We start from the raw sequence: 16,147 nt of genomic DNA, 5'->3' as shown, positions 1-16,147 counted from the left end.
GTCGTCGGAATAACGTTATTCCGACGACATACCGACGAATTTTTCCCTCAGTATGTCGCTGTTTTCTTGTAGTATTAACTTGGTTCAGAAAAAAATTTATTCCGGCCCTCCGCCAAGATTCAAGACCACGCTGGCCAGACGGACGGCGGCGCGCAGGAAACCTTCTCTCTCTTTGAATTGTTAAACCTCTCATAGCATGAAAGGATATAACTCAACATTCAGTCTCACAACCGATGTGGGACTTTACTCACTTTCTTAATTAAAGCCAAAAGGATTTTTATTAATCTGTTGGCACATTTCTCTTCAACTCTTACGTTATATTATTTTACCCATTTGGTTTAATAATTTAGACCCAACACTTACATTCTCCGAGTCGTCAGACTCTGGAGATGGCTGGCACTTGATCACTCGGTCGTTTTGGACTTCGAACGTATTAGCCATAGCTAGGGCATTCTGTAATAAGATTCTCTTCAACTCTTGTATGTTCTTTTCAAACGAACATTTGTAGAAGAAGAAATTATTGATGTTTCCGAAATAATCATATACAGTAGAACCTCTATAAATTAATACTCGATAAATTAATAATCTCTATAAATTAATAAATTTTGTTGTCCCAACTTGGATCGGTTCAAAATTTGACACAAATCGATAAAATAATAAGATAATATTTTTTTAGAAAATTCTATGTAAATATATAGTCCCATTAAAATTATAAATTAATAATTTATATGCATAAATATTTTATAAAAGTAAGAACCTATTATTATATTGTTTGTTTTATATTCTCGACGAAATTATCTTTATATTTTTTAAACACTTAATATATTTTTGATAAAATTTAATAATATTATATTTAAAATCACATTTAAGTTCTATGCGATATATATTATAAACACCAAATACTATAATAAAATTAATATAAATATCAAAATTTTAAAAATAACAGTCAATGTCTATACACTAAAATTAAATATTTTTCTTATCATAGAATAAATATATCTTTTTGTAAAATAAATAGAATAAATATATCTTAAAATTAAAAATCTAAATAAATAAAATTTTGTAAATTAATATCTCTATAAATTAATAAAATTTCAAAGCATAGCATTATTAATTTATAGATGTTTTACTGTATTTAATGAATTACAACCCCCAATAATACTACCGTATATACTAAGTTTGCCGAATTGCATGAAAATTAATATTCTCTTTTTTTTTATAAAAAGTAATTCTGTTGGATATATTTTTATTTTGAAAAAATATATATATAATGAGAGTATGGTTGATCAGTTACCACGTGATCGTCTACATATATATAGTGGCACTAACGAAACTGAATTACAATTTCATATTTTGTAGAGAGCAGATTTGTCGCCGTTATCGTCTCTCTTCTTTCTCTCGTCTTTTCATCTGTAATGTCTTCCACCAGAAGATAGCACGCCCAGAACCTTAACGTATCAAAACTCCAGAGAAAGCTCACGATGGCCTTGAGAAGAAAGAAGAAAGCATTTTAACCCGCATACCAGGTGGAGGCTAACGCCCTGCAGGAGATCGGAGATCACAGAGCGAACTCCTTATTACCAGGCAAAGTCAGGAAAATGTCCCATCACCATATTAGCCCTGTTCGTTTAACGAACGCTGAACAGAGACGCGGCGTCATAGATTTGTTCATAAGTTTGCCAGTGTCTCCCTTCGGATCACAAGCTTGCGTTACTAAGCTCGACGTTATGTACTTGTGAACTAAACTTATATATACATGAAGTAAAAACGTTTTTTATCCGATGTGTGACTTATTGCTGTATAGACTGAAATTTAAACTTTACCAGATTAGACCAAATACAAAAACCAATTAAATTCTGGTTAAACTGTAAATGCTTGTTTGATAGATTTCAAGCTCGCTTGATTTCACAGATAGTGAACGTTTAGTTGTTCTCTCTTCTCTGCTCTTTGTCTTTAGCTTGATAGCTGAATCTTGCTTTAATCCATGTGCATCTTTCTCGCAGTGTTTCCACTGAAGTAAAGTCAAAGGTTGACGAGTTGAAGTCTAAACTTGAGAAAGAAAGGTAAGGCTGAGGATCGATGGATGACTGATCTTTCATGGCTTGTGAATCTTGGTTTACAAGATAAGATTTAAACGGAACCATGCTGATGAATTATGTCCTTGGCTTACAAATCTGCAGACAGAACTTTGCCAAAGCACTAACAAATAGTTCGAAGGAGGTTTGAACAAGACGATATACTAAATAGCTAAGTGGGACATTCATATTACTGAAAGTGACATGTGTTTCTGCTTGGCAGACACCGGTTCCATGTTTGAGGAGGACAAGGAGAGGCTCTATATGCGATATGAGCAACTAAGTAAGCCAACTCCTTAGTGAGACCATATTGTTATAAGATGGAATCACTTCACTCACTTCCAACTGTAAAATAATATATAGGGAAGAAGGAGAAGACAATGATATCTGAACAGGAGAGATTCTGCACATAAAAACTTTGCTCAACTGGAAGAGTCGCTGAAGAAAAAGAAACGGGTAACTAAATAGCCTTAGACACTGTTGTTATCTCTTAACACATACACTCTCTTTTATCTTGTTATATGTCTGAACTGCAAATTTTTGGGGGTGTAGGACGACAAAACTTTCAGTATATTGAGGAAAACTCTCGGCTGTTTTCTGGAGAATGAAGTTTCTGATGAGGAGTTCCCACCTGATGAGTAAAATATTAACTTTTCACTTGAAGCTTAAGAAAAAGGTTAAGAGCCCTTTAACTTTGATTAGCCACATGTTTCTTTTAAGACTTAATTTTTCCAATTAGGTATTTGACCAACTATAGTAGAAAACAATCTTTTCTGAACTAGTATTTCAAGACTTTGAATGTTATTGGTTGACCCCTGTTGTCTTCTATTCTATGTTATAGTTTCAAATGAAAGGCGGGATCCACCACATGTTAGCGAACATCTACCTGCCTATTACAATGTTAGGTTGGAGTTGAGTCAAAAAAGGGTACTCGAGTTGGTGAAGTTAAATAACTTGTCTGATGGCCTTAATTATTGACAGTTTCAACTTTCAAATGACAGATAAATTGCACAGTAGAGAGGCCCGCCACTAGGTGAAATTAAATAACTCAACTTATTGATATTAAACCAGTTGTGGGGTGTTCAAAAAAAAAAAACCAGTGATGGGGTACCAAGAGGCAGAGAAAGAATACTCCAAAGGTCATCGATCTATTTTTTATCCAGTACTAAGAAGCTTCACCAGAAGGAAGCAAGACGAGAGAGCGGAGCTAGTGATGATTGGTGACAGGTAAAATAGCCATTTTCCACAATTTTAATGGGTAACATATGGGGAATTTTTAAGCCGAATCATGGAGCTTCTGAACCACAGAAATTGCCTGTTCACGACCATTTCTTACAACCTACATCGTTTATAGTTGATTGCTCTGGTTGCTCTGAAACTAAGAATGATGCACAAGGGTACTTTTGCTTTGAGTGCAACTTCTATGTCGCCAGGTCTCCCTTAGAGATCAACCACCCTTCTCATTCGCACCCTCTTAAGCTCCGTTGGTGCGGACCACCTAGCTATAGTGATAAACGTTGCTGCTTGTGTGGAGAAACGCTTCGGCTTTTGGTTTACCATTGTTCCACTTGTAACTTTAGTTTAGACACGGCTTGTGCGAGGAAGCACGTACGAGATTCCAAGCATTGACTACCCCAAAGCCCATGAGCATTCACCTCTTGGCCAAACGCGTCTCCTTTCCGTGTGCTTGTGGTAAAGACGTCCCTGGAGCTCCTTACTTGTGTCATCAATGCAACTTCATGATCCATTGAGACTGCCTTGTACTCCCGCGTGTTATACACCTCACACGCCATAAGCACCGGATTTCTAGAAGTTACTTCATTGGCCCTGGTAAGTTTTCTTGTGGAGTTTGTCGTCTTGAGGTTAACTGGAGGTATGGAAGATACAGCTGCTCGATTTGCCCTGATTATGTCATCCATCTGAGATGTGCAACAAGAGATGATGTGTGGGATGGAATAGATCTTGATGGAACACTCGAAGAAGAAGAGGAGATCGAAGAGTCATTCCAAGTGTTAGATGACAAACTAATTAATCATTTCAGTCATGAACATGATCTGGAACTCAATGAAAGTGGTATTGTTTTTTTTTTTTTTTGCTAAAATGAAAGTGGTATTGTTTGTCATGAAACTATCCACTGCAGCGCTTGCGCTCTACCTGTCTATTTCGATGCATTCTACATATGTTCGGTTTTTGATTTTGTTCTTCATGAGACCTGCGCAACTCTTCCCCGGAAGTTAAGGCATGAGCTACACAAGCACACACTTACTCTACGACCAAACACTACTCCAGATGAGGAGCATGGTTATAACTTGTTCAACTGCACTGTGTGTCAGCGGCTCTGCAGTGGATTCAAGTACGTATGTAGCAAATCTTGCGATGTCCAGATAGATGTACGATGTTGTTCAATTAGGGAGCCGTTCATCCATGAAAGTCATCCGCAGCATCCCTTGTTTCTTACCTCATCTGAACCCATTGACTGTGGTGCTTGTAATGAGATTGCATCACCTGTATTGAACTGCGTTGACTGTGGCTTTTCTTTGGGATATGACTGCGCTACTTTGCCTAACAAGGTCAAGCACAAATGTGACACACATTTTCTCTCTGTCTGCTACTAAGAAGAGACGAGTGGGGAATACTGGTGCGAGGCATGCGAGAGAAAAGTCACCCCGAGTACAAGATTCTACACATGTGAAGATTGCAGCTCCACTCTTCACATCACATGCGTGATTGGGGAATTCACATTCTGGAGACCAGGGAAGATGGCCATATCACGTCACGAAGTCGCAATAATTCCCAATGATTTTGCATCTCGGCCATATTGTTATATGTGCAGGTCCCGTTGCGAAGACACTTCAGGTATTATATATATCTCAGAGGAGTACATATGTTCCTCTAAATGTTTAGAAGTGTATATCAAGCTCGACCTTACATTCTCCAAGTTGGAGACAGTGGAGATGGCGCTTCATAACTTGGAATTATTTCGACTTGACCATACCAGCCATGGCTGGAGCACTCTGTAAAAGATCCTTTTCAATCCTTGTACTAGGTTAAGACCGCGCCTTGCGCGAGATAACCATTATATATATAAATTATTTTATATATTATATGTTTATAACATATTATGAAATAATAAATATATATTAAATAATTAAAAAGTCATTATCTACTACTTATATAATTAAATTGGTGCAAACATATAAATAAATTTTATAAATCGAAAAATATTTTTTTTATTTGATATGATATATAATTAAATTTAAATGATAGTAACATATATATGTTATATATTAATATTAATATTTATTAGATGATGATTTTTACTCATATTTTTTTATCATTTGTATCTGTTATAGCAAAAAGTCTAAATTAGTGATAACAAAATTTTCACTGTGGGATTAGTGGTTTAAGTAATTTATAATATTTTAAAAAATTAAGTTGTCAATATTTTTTCAAATTTTTTATCAAAAAAAATGTTCAAAGTAAATTTCAAAATTAAGATATTTATATGTTTTTATATGGCATATAGTTTAATTTAAAATGATACATATATTTATATATCTTTTATTTTTGATACTTATTAAATGAGACTTTCAACTTATATTATTTTTTAATTATTTGTATCATGTCATAACAAAAGTTTTAAATCATAGATCACAAAATTTGAATGTGAAACTTTTAACAGTTTTAGTAATTTATACTCATTTTTAAAAATTCAAAATATAATATATAAATAATTTTTTAAATTTTTATTATATAGTTACTATGATTGTTTAATTTATTTTAATAGCTTAAAATTAAACAAATATAATTATAATACACACTTATTTTTATCAAATCTTTATTATTCAAAATCATTAATTGTCATATATACTTTAGCCACATTAGGCAATTCTGTAATCTTATTTAAGGAAATAATGAAGCACATTTAATAATGTATTTATTGTGGTTTAATAAAAAGCTTATTGTATGTTTAGATGGACCAACCTATTTCTCTAAGGATTCTAGGAATCATTATAGTGTTGACATGTGGCTACAAACAAATGTTGCAATGCTTCTCAAATAATATATAAGGGATGTTCTTCTGAATGAACTTTTGTTGAAGAAATTAAATATTAATAGATGAAATTGGATAGAAAAAAATTCCCATAGTCCTAACTTTTTTAATCACAAATATAGCAGAATCAAAACAATCAAAATAGGTTTAATCAAAATGGATTTTTAACTTTAAAACATTTTTACTAAGTTTGTTTTGGGAAAAAAATCTCAAACTAAGTATTTAACGAAAAAACTCACAAACTAACTTTATTTTGTGAATTAAACCTTAACAGGTCATAATTATCATTACTACCGGTAAATCTTTAGTTTAGGGTTTCTACATTAAGTAAACAGAGTTGAGTGGTTTTACCATTAAGTAAACAGAGTTGAAAATATAATAAAATTGTAATAATAAATCTTTAGATAATTTTTATTATATTTTCTTGTTTTTTACATTTTTAATCTTTTAGTATACAAGTAGATCTTTAGATAAATTTTATTATATTTTCTGGGTTTTTATAGTTTATAGGGAATTTGCAGCAGATGTCAATGATAACAAATTTTATTAGCGAGGGAAGAAAGTGATATGTATTAAACTCTGTTGTCCTAAGAGAGAAGAGAGAGAAGAAAAGTAGATCCATCTTCGGGTCCGGTGATCGGCCGGCGCGTGAGCGTGCGTGCCGTCACCGGAGCCCCTAAAGCTACCGGTAAAAGTGCTCGATCTTCGCTTTGTCGACGTCCCCTCCCTTCTCCGCCTTGCTTAAGCCCTGGAAGAAGATCGTCCGTGGCGGTTCTGTTTCTGGGGTAAAGGCGCGGTCGTGGTGAGGAAGGTGCGGTGAAGCGCGTTCTGCGGCTTTTTGGTTTTGTCTCCGGGAGGCGGAGGCTCTGTCAGCTCCGTCGACGCCGGTTCAGGTCCCCGCGAGGTGGAAGCTATGCTTAGCTCCGCCTTCGTCGGTCAAGATTACGGGGGGTGAAGGTGCTCCATGCCTTGCCTTGCCGTCGGTTAGTTCCCTTTGTTTAATTTTTAGGGTTTCGTCGGTTTCTTTCCTTTTAGAGTTGTCGAGGTTGGTGGGTTAAATTGGTGGTGACGACGTCGGAGGACGATCGATGCTGGACCAAGGTTAACGGTGACGGTTCCCGCAAAGTCTTCCTCTCGGTGATTGTGACGATTGGTAACGGATGAGATCTCGATTCGTCGAGTGATGCTCTCCGATATTGGGCTCACTTCTGTCGAAGACGTTTGGCGGTGGTGATGGTGTGGAGTCAGGGTGCTCCGGGGGATCCGGGTGTTCACCGATGGTTGGCTCCCGGTGTTGATGCGAAGCGTGGGCGACGTCGATGCCGCAGCGTGTGTCCGTGCGGCGGCGAAGCCCCGTGGGTTTGGGTTTCTATTTGGTGGGCTTTAGGTCCGGAAGGTTGTGCCTTTTTGGCCCAAGTTTTATGGGTTTTTGTATGTTTGGGCTTCGGCTCTGGGCTTGGCCCATCTTTCAATAAAAACAATTTGGAAAAAAAAAAAACAAATTTTATTAGCTAAACGGACATGGCACTGTGTGTATTTTCATAATACCAATATTACCCCTATTCTGTCTGCAAAACAGATGTACATGACTGACATAGACCTTTATTTTTCCAGTCAAGCACGCGCTTGAATTAATGATGAAATTCTTTGAATCTTCAACTCGTGTTACTTTCTCACTTATGCAAAAACCAAGAGTTCCAAATATCATATCTCTTACATACCAATCGACGAGATAGCCATCAATTTCATTCTCAATACACTTGTAGAAGACGAGATCCATTATCTACGAGGACTTCCTTATATATATTGACGTCACAGTTTACACAAACAGACACACGTCTCTCTCTCTCAAAACTTAAATTCTTCATCCCGAGCTTTGATTCATCGTCTCCATCTGAGGTATTTCTCCAGATCCTTGTAGGGGTATCGTCGTGATTACTGTTTCATTCTTATGTGATTTTTAGAGAGGGCTTTGGTTCGATCTGTTTGTTTCTTCTCCCATTGATCTAATCGTTGAAATCTCATATTGATTGATTGAATAATTGTACGAGTTCCACCGGAAACTTTAGAATGTTATCTCACAATTCAATGTTATTTTCTTAAAACCTTTGCTATCTGCTTTTCCATTTTATAGCCAGTTTCAACTTTTCTCTATGAAACTTTGTTGAAACATCATGCAATTCTTCTCGGACTCTTATTTTTTTTACATGGGCTCCCACATCTTCTACCATAATACCTTTCCTCAAAGCTTTATAGCCAGTTATTATATCATATAACCTTGCGGGTTTAACCTTTCATATTTTGTCCTTTTCGGATACTATGCATGAAAACTGGTCAGAACCATTCTCAATGTTTGTATGTGGACCCTAAATTAGACTTAAGTTACATTTCTGTAATTTTTCAGGCATCTAAATCACAACTTCATACATCCTCATGGATGATGATTATTCCCATGATTTTATTCTATCTGATATTAAAACCGGTTATCCACTCCATAGGGTGAACCTTTAAATTCACTTTACCATCTAGGACCAATCAACGTGCCACATAAATATTTAAATAAAATATATTAAATTTTAAAAAAATAGCCGAAAAAGAATAACATCAATTTTAACGACGTTAACGCCGCCAGCTAAACCCTAAACCCTAAACCCTAAATCTTAAATCCTAAATCATAGACCCTAAATCCTAAATCCAAACTCTAGAACTTTAACCCAAACCCTATACCATAAACCCAAATTCTTGTCCCTAAACCCAAACCGTATACCTTAAACCCAAATCCTAGGCCATAAACCCAAACTGTATACCGTAAACTCAAATCCTAGTTCTTAAAGCCAAACCATAAACTCTACACCCAAACCTTAAACCTAGACGCTATAAGGTTTGAGTTTATGGTTTACGGTTTGGGTTTAGAGTCTAAGATTTGGGTTTAGGGTATTGGGTTTGGGTTTAGGGTCTAGAATTTGGGTTTAGGGTATATGTTTCGATTTAGGTTTACGATTTGGGTTTAGGATCTAGGATTTGGATTTAGGGTATATAGTTTGGGTTTACGGTGTACGATTTGGATTTAAGAGGTAGGGTTTAGGGTTTATATTTTAGGTCTACGATTTAAAATTTAGGGTTTAAAATTTAGTTTTTAGGATTTACCTGTTAAAATTGAATTATTTTTTTCTTTTAGCTATTTTTTTCTAATTTAATAGTTTTTATTTAATAATCGTGGTACTTTTATTGATCTTTGAATAAGAAGTTAATTTAAATGTTCACCCAAAGGGGTGAACATACTTTTTCTTCATATTAAAAACGATATCAGGTGACACAAGCTTCTGGTTACATAATAGATAATTTTATAACCGGTTACACAACATTCTTGTCGGATATAGAAAAATATCCAGATATTTAACATACATTCTTGAATACTACAAACTCAAAAATGTACTATATCACATGAATACTACAAACTCAAAAATGTACTATATCACATGAATACTACAAACTCAAAAATGTACTATATCACATGAATACTACAAACTCAAAAATGTACTATATCACATGAATACTACAAACTCAAAAATGTACTATATCACATGAATACTACAAACTCAAAAATGTACTATATCACATGAATACTACAAACTCAAAAATGTACTATATCACATGAATACTACAAACTCAAAAATGTACTATATCACATGAATACTACAAACTCAAAAATGTACTATATCACATGAATACTACAAACTCAAAAATGTACTATATCACATGAGTACTACAAACTCAGAAATTCAAAAATGCCCACCTAATGTTTACCGTGTCTTATTATATACAGAAAAGCCATAGTTCTGAAGGTCAAGGCAAACCGTGAGATATGCAGAAAACATATGATGATTCACTAGCATTCAACAGCTGACTGCCACATATATCCACTTCATTATTTTCATAACACTATATGTTCTTGTACACAGATTGAAAGCTTCCCCAGAAGCTAAATATATTTTAATATATTTTTGTCAATCCGGTTTTAGTTTTCAAAAATATTTTTTTTGGTTAGTGCTGGTTTAAGATCGAGGAGCACAATACCCAATTATTAGCCACTCCACTTCGCTGTTCGTTATAATTGAAGGGCACAGTACACACTCGCTATTTTGTCCTCTACCTAAATGTACCACGCGCTCTAGAACTTCCCACGCGACATTTATTATCCAGATGTGCAGAAAGAAGCGTAGGGTGTCAGATTTCGATGAGGGTAAGAATTTCATTGATCGCATGACAGACTACCGATTCGCAAATTATTAAAAAAAATTCACACTTACCTAAATTCCTTCCAGAATTTGTAAGCCTATTTTTAATTTATACATATATAACATTATATGTTAAAAACACATCAAACTCATATATTTACAAAACAAAAATTGTTAATTTTGAAAATTTAATTTACTATTTTTTAGATAATATTATAACATTTTGAATTTTTTTGATTTTTTTGATTTTTAAAGGTAAAATCCCTCAATTATGTTTACTTAGTGTAGAAATTCCTAAACTAAAGATTTACCGGTAGTAATGGTAATTATGATATGTTAGGGTTTAATTCATTAAATAAAGTTAATTTGGGAGTTTTTTCTTTAAATACTTAGTTTGGGGGTTTTTACCCAAAACGAACTTAGTTGAGGGGTTTTAACGTTAAAAATCCAATCAAAAAGATAAAAGATACTTGTAAAAATAAAGTTAACTAATTTAAATTTTGGGTTTAGATTTGAGGGGGCATGGATGGGGTCAGGATTTAAACAAAAAATAAGGTTTAGAATTTCCAATAATATTTTTAAAAATAGTTTAAAAAATCATTTTCGGATTTCAGAATAGTTCGAAGTTAATGAGAGAATGAGTTCTTTATATGTTGCTAACAAAAAAAAAGAATTATTTATATGTAGAGATGGTAAATAAAGTCGGATTTCTTGATACAAATATGTATTTGAAGGGTAAGGTAATCAATCAGAAGATTACCATGAACGGAATATATTATTATCAGAGCCGGCCCTTGGGCCAAGCCAATAAAGCCCATGCTTCCGGCCGACAGTTTTAAGAAGAAATTCCGGCTTCATATTAGTAAAATTATGCTTTAGTCTAGTGGTTTAAGATACAGTAAATAGACTTAACCCGAGTAACCCGGGTTCGAGACTGTGTTAGTCATTCTCTTTTGTTTTGATAAGTGGCCACATTTTCTTTTATTTTTTGTTTCCAGCCTTCTTAAACCTAGGACCGGCTCTGATTATGATGTCTTATCATGGTGGAAGATCAATATTTTCAGAGATATCAAAGGATGTATGTGCAATGCAAGTGTCTTCCGTCGCATCTGAATCTGCATTTTACATGAGTTTCATATTCTAGACCCATAACGAAGTTGCTTTATTCATTATATGACTAAAATCCTTATGTGCACATAGCAGTGGTTGAAGTGTGAGTTTTAGTTGAAAGAAAAGGAGTGGTTACAAATCATCAAATGCTCAAGTACATTCAGTTGCAAGATGATCTTCAAAAAGGTAACTTCATTCTTGGCTCCTTTTAACTTATATATACATGAAGTAAAAACTTGTTTTATCCGATGTGTGAGTGTGACTAGGGGTGTCAAAATGAGAGATGGCTCAACTCAACTCGACTTTTCATGAGTATGATCTCCGCTTTTTAGGTTCATTTAATAAATGAGCTTAATGATCGAGCTTAAATTAGATCACGAGTTATATGAGAGATCTTTAATGATCATGAGCTAACTCATGAGCTTGGTCATTTATATATATATAGATGACTTCTATTTTTCTTATGTAAAAAAAGAAAAATCATATATTAATCGTATTAATCTTCTAAAATTATAATGTAAAAGCAAAATGTTATAAATATATACAAAAATGTAAAATAATATTGATATCAATCCTCATATCATATATCCTTAGAATTAAAAATTTACAACATAATATTCCTAAGACTCTCATGTGGAATGTATTTTCTTTTTTCGAACGTAGCAGAATGTATTTCTTTATATTTGAATAGATGAAGACTTTGCACATGAATCATCTCAAGACTCTTATGTGGAATAGATTTGAATCACTGATTTAGCTTTGATTTAATTTATTATTAAGTGTTATATTTATTCAGTATTTAATATTAATGTTGTTGGATTAAGTTTAAATTATATTATGAAAATTATTTTATTTTATAATATTTTTTTCTTTTTTTATATATATTTGATCGCGAGTTACCTCATTTAACTTATGATCTAGATGATCTGAGTTCAAGTTTACATATTGTAGCTCATATAATAAATGAGCTGAGCTAAGCTAGCTCATAAAATATCCGAGCTCATTGTGATCTGAGCTGAGTTGAGCGAGCTAACTCATTTTGACACCCCCCTATGTGTGAAATATTGTTGTAAAAATTAGAGTGAAATTAAAAATGTACCAGATTAGACCAAATACAAAACCCGTTAAATTCTGGTTTTTCTTTTACATCCGTTTTCTAAACTTGAGAAAGAAAGGTAAGGCTGAGGATCGATGGATGACTGATCTTTCATGCTTTGTGAATCTTGGTTTACAAGATAAGATATAAACGGAATCATGCTGATGAACTCTGTCCTTGGGATACAAATCTGCAGACAAAACTTGGCCAAAGCACTTTCAAAGAGTTCGAAGGATATCTTAGTCGATAGAGAGCTGACATGTTACATATTTGTAGTGTGAGAATATCTTTAAGGAAGAAGCTGCCAAGTTTGAGCAGATTCATCACAAGTTCATGAAAGAAAAAGCTGAATCATCTACAGGTTCTGAAAGGTCTTCGTTCTCTCTAACTCTTAGGCTCAGTTAAAAAGTGTATACAACAATAGCTAAGTGGGACATTCATATTACTGAAACTGACATGTGTTTCTCCTTGGCAGACACCGTTTCCAAGTTTGAGGAGGATAAGTTTCCAAGTTTGAGGAGGACAAGGAGAGGATCTATATGCGATATGAGCAACAAAGTAAGCCAACTCTCTTATAATGAGACCATATTGTTAGAAGATGGAATCACTTCACTCACTTCCAACTGTAAAATAATATATACCGAAGAAGGAGAAGATAATGATATCGTAACAGGAGATCGTTCTGCACAGAAAAACTTTTATCTTGTAATATGACTGAACCATGAATTCTTGGGGGTGTAAGATTACAAAACTTTCAGTATATTTAGGAAAACTCTCGGCTCTTTTATGGAGAATGAAGCTTCTGATGAAGAGTTCCCACCTGATGAGTGAAACATTCACATCTCTCTCACTTGACTCTTAAGAAAAAAATGTTAAAAACGCTTTACCCTTTAACTTTGATCAGCTGTATATTTTATAAAACTATATATAGTAGAAAACAATCTTTTCTGAAGTAGTGAATGTTGTTGTCCAAAAAAAAAGGAGTGAATGTTATAGGCATGATCCTTGTTGCCTTCTATTCTATGTTATAGTTTCAAATTGACAGATTAATTGCATATAATATAAGCAGATTTTTGTTAGATATATTTTCACATCAGGAATCATACATAAGGGATCCAATTCGACACAGAACCATATTAGCCGTATAGGGATGTTGTGTACAGGGTTAGGGTTAAGCCGTAATAAAAACCCAGTCCTGTTTTAACTCAATCCTATTTTAACCCTATTTTTTGATAAAGTTTAGGATTGGACCAGGGTTAACCCATTTAATTTTTTTACAAGTCAATAATTTTTTGCATATCAAATTTAACTTAAATTTAAATGTTAAAAAACTGCAAGTATGATCATGTTCATGTAAATGCAAAATGTGTCTTTTATTCATTTTTGTCTTTCACTGAAATTAAAAACCAAAGTTAACATTCATGTAATGTAAATGCAAAGTATAAATATAACTCTTGGGCACAACTTTGTAGCTACTTTAATAAATAGAACTTTACTCAAACTCTCAAGTCAGCCAACACTTGTTGTTCTCCAAGTCTCTTGACTCTTGAGTCTCTTCAAACACTCGTTGCTCTGCAACAAGCCAACAAGCCAACAAGCCAACAACAGAATCAGTTTATCACAGCCAACAACAAGATGCTTGATTCATTAGCTAGAAGCTAAAACAGTCAAACTCGACCAGTGAGTGACACACTGATACATTCATACATGCAAGAAACCCACAACGTAACGAGTATATTATTAAGCTGATCTCAGAGTGGAAACTCGCTAGCTAAAGACACAACATGGAAAAGCTAGATGACATCTACACAATCATTCAAAAATCAAGTGCCCTAATAACATTCAAATGAGTTTATCTTCACTGAACAATACACCAAACAAGCTAACGCCTAACGCCATAAAGGTTTTGAGCTCATAAACGCATAGATACAGGACGACACAACAGCACCAAAAATATATACTTAAACCAGACAGCAAGCTACAGTCTCAGATAGCAAGATACAGCCTACAGTCTACCAAACAGCAAGCTATAATCTGAGACAGCAAGATACAATCTCAGACAACAAGAGACAATCTCAATTCTACAAACCCACATACCCTAGAGATCGATTTCAAGAAACCCACAAACCCTAGCGATCGATTTCGACAAACCCACATACCTAGAGATCGATTTTAACAAACCCAAAAAGTGCTTGAATCGTCACAGATCGAGTTCTTTCAATTTTGTCTCATTACTAGGCATACAAACCCATAAGCAAAAGATCTCACCATATTCTGCTAGCTAAGAACAAAGAACATTCTTCAAATGTACCTGTTTACAAAATGGTATGCTTGGCGATTGGGATCTCGTCTCTGGTTGAGATGGTGAGAGTCGAGAGAAGAAACAACGATGATGAGATGGTGAGAGTTGAGAGAAGAAACGACGTCGCTTTGTTTACTTTTGTTTTCTTAAAAAAAATTAACGGGTTTAGGGTTAACCCGCGTTTCATTTTAGACAGCCCTAATTTAACCCAAACAAAAATTAATGGGTTTAGGGTTATGAAATCAGAAGCGGGCCGGACTAACCCTATTGAAAAAAACCCATTTTAACATCCCTATAGCCATAGCTAGAGTTCATATGATATGATACGTAGTAGGTTACTTGAGGTGGAAGACAAATATCTATGAGACTGTAGACGCAAATGCCATTCAGCTAGTGGAACACAATGACATAGCACAAGTTAACAACACGTTCTACTCTGAGAATTACTTTTACCTGTCAATGAGATTACAAGTAACTGATTCACGTTGTCCGTATCTCAAGGGACCATTAAGGCTAAGTGTCTTTCTAATAAGAAGCTCTTTTCCAATAAGGTAACGCAGTGAAACATCTGAGTGAAACTGTGAGACCTTCAAAATAATTCAAACAAAGAGTTGTTATCTGTGTTGATCGTTAAGGAACCAAGAAGCACTGCCACTCATCGCTCCAAACCTCACTCACTCTTGCAACCCAACAGCTCAAATATCGAACTCTTGAAGGATACATAAACACTTCTTGAGAATCTTCTATATATACTAGATCTTTTCTCCGCGCTATGCGCGGATAATATATATAAATTTGTTACATTTATCATTTTTATTTATATGTGAATTTTGTATATTAAATTATATATAACTAATTTTTAAATTTGATTTTTTAAATATATTTTTAGTTTGAAGTAAGTATTTCTATTATATGTAACACAATTAACTAATAAAATATGAAGAATCAAGTCCGAGATTTTAGAGTTATGTAAGAAAATATAATTATGTATAGAACATAAATTATCTTAGTTTAAAAGATCGGAATCTCATCTCGAATAAATTCACAAAAAGAAAAAGTACTCCAATAACCTACTTAAAATATAGAACCTCATTTTCAAAAAAAAAAAACCGTACTTAATAATATTTTTTTACGTGAAATAGTTGAAAACTGACAATTGCATATCGATCTAGAATATTATTTTAATATATCCAATGGTAAAATATTAATTGTAATAAACAAATTTTGAATTTTGTAATATTACATGAATTAGAAGTCTTTAAAATCTAAAAT

At 34.0% G+C, this 16,147-nt stretch overlaps 1 protein-coding gene and 2 long non-coding RNA genes across 3 annotated transcripts; 2 read left to right on the top strand and 1 right to left on the bottom strand.

Annotated features, from left to right (window-relative positions):
• The first annotated feature begins 1,880 nt into the window (after window positions 1-1,880).
• LOC106341264 lies at window positions 1,881-2,773 on the top strand. Its single transcript, XR_001269593.1, has 5 exons — window positions 1,881-2,063; window positions 2,181-2,220; window positions 2,299-2,358; window positions 2,439-2,531; window positions 2,628-2,773. It is a non-coding gene; the product is annotated as an uncharacterized LOC106341264 (long non-coding RNA).
• Window positions 2,774-3,329: 556 nt separating this feature from the next.
• Window positions 3,330-4,690, top strand: LOC106338057. The gene is made up of 4 exons (XM_013777117.1): window positions 3,330-3,683; window positions 3,911-4,086; window positions 4,183-4,428; window positions 4,486-4,690. Exons 1-4 carry the CDS (start codon window positions 3,330-3,332, stop codon window positions 4,688-4,690), a joined length of 981 nt encoding a protein of 326 aa, XP_013632571.1.
• Window positions 4,691-13,931: 9,241 nt separating this feature from the next.
• LOC106340662 lies at window positions 13,932-14,971 on the bottom strand. Its single transcript, XR_001269471.1, has 2 exons — window positions 14,885-14,971; window positions 13,932-14,145 (listed from the first exon to the last, which is right to left on the bottom strand). It is a non-coding gene; the product is annotated as an uncharacterized LOC106340662 (long non-coding RNA).
• Window positions 14,972-16,147: the final 1,176 nt, after the last annotated feature.

Source organism: Brassica oleracea, chromosome C4, assembly GCF_000695525.1.
Source record: "Brassica oleracea var. oleracea cultivar TO1000 chromosome C4, BOL, whole genome shotgun sequence".
Lineage (NCBI taxonomy): Eukaryota > Viridiplantae > Streptophyta > Magnoliopsida > Brassicales > Brassicaceae > Brassica > Brassica oleracea.
The sequence above is the reverse complement of the archived record's forward strand: the minus strand, read 5'-3'. Positions and strand labels throughout refer to the sequence as shown.

Excerpts from the sequence above, each read along its gene's own strand:
- LOC106338057 (XM_013777117.1), top strand. The coding sequence starts at position 3,330 with ATGGGTAACATATGGGGAATTTTTAAGCCGAATCATGGAGCTTCTGAA. Across the intron at positions 4,087-4,182 it reads ATCGAAGAGTCATTCCAAGT|TGGTATTGTTTGTCATGAAA; the intron begins GTTAGATGACAA and ends CTAAAATGAAAG. Across the intron at positions 4,429-4,485 it reads CGGCTCTGCAGTGGATTCAA|GGAGCCGTTCATCCATGAAA; the intron begins GTACGTATGTAG and ends TTGTTCAATTAG.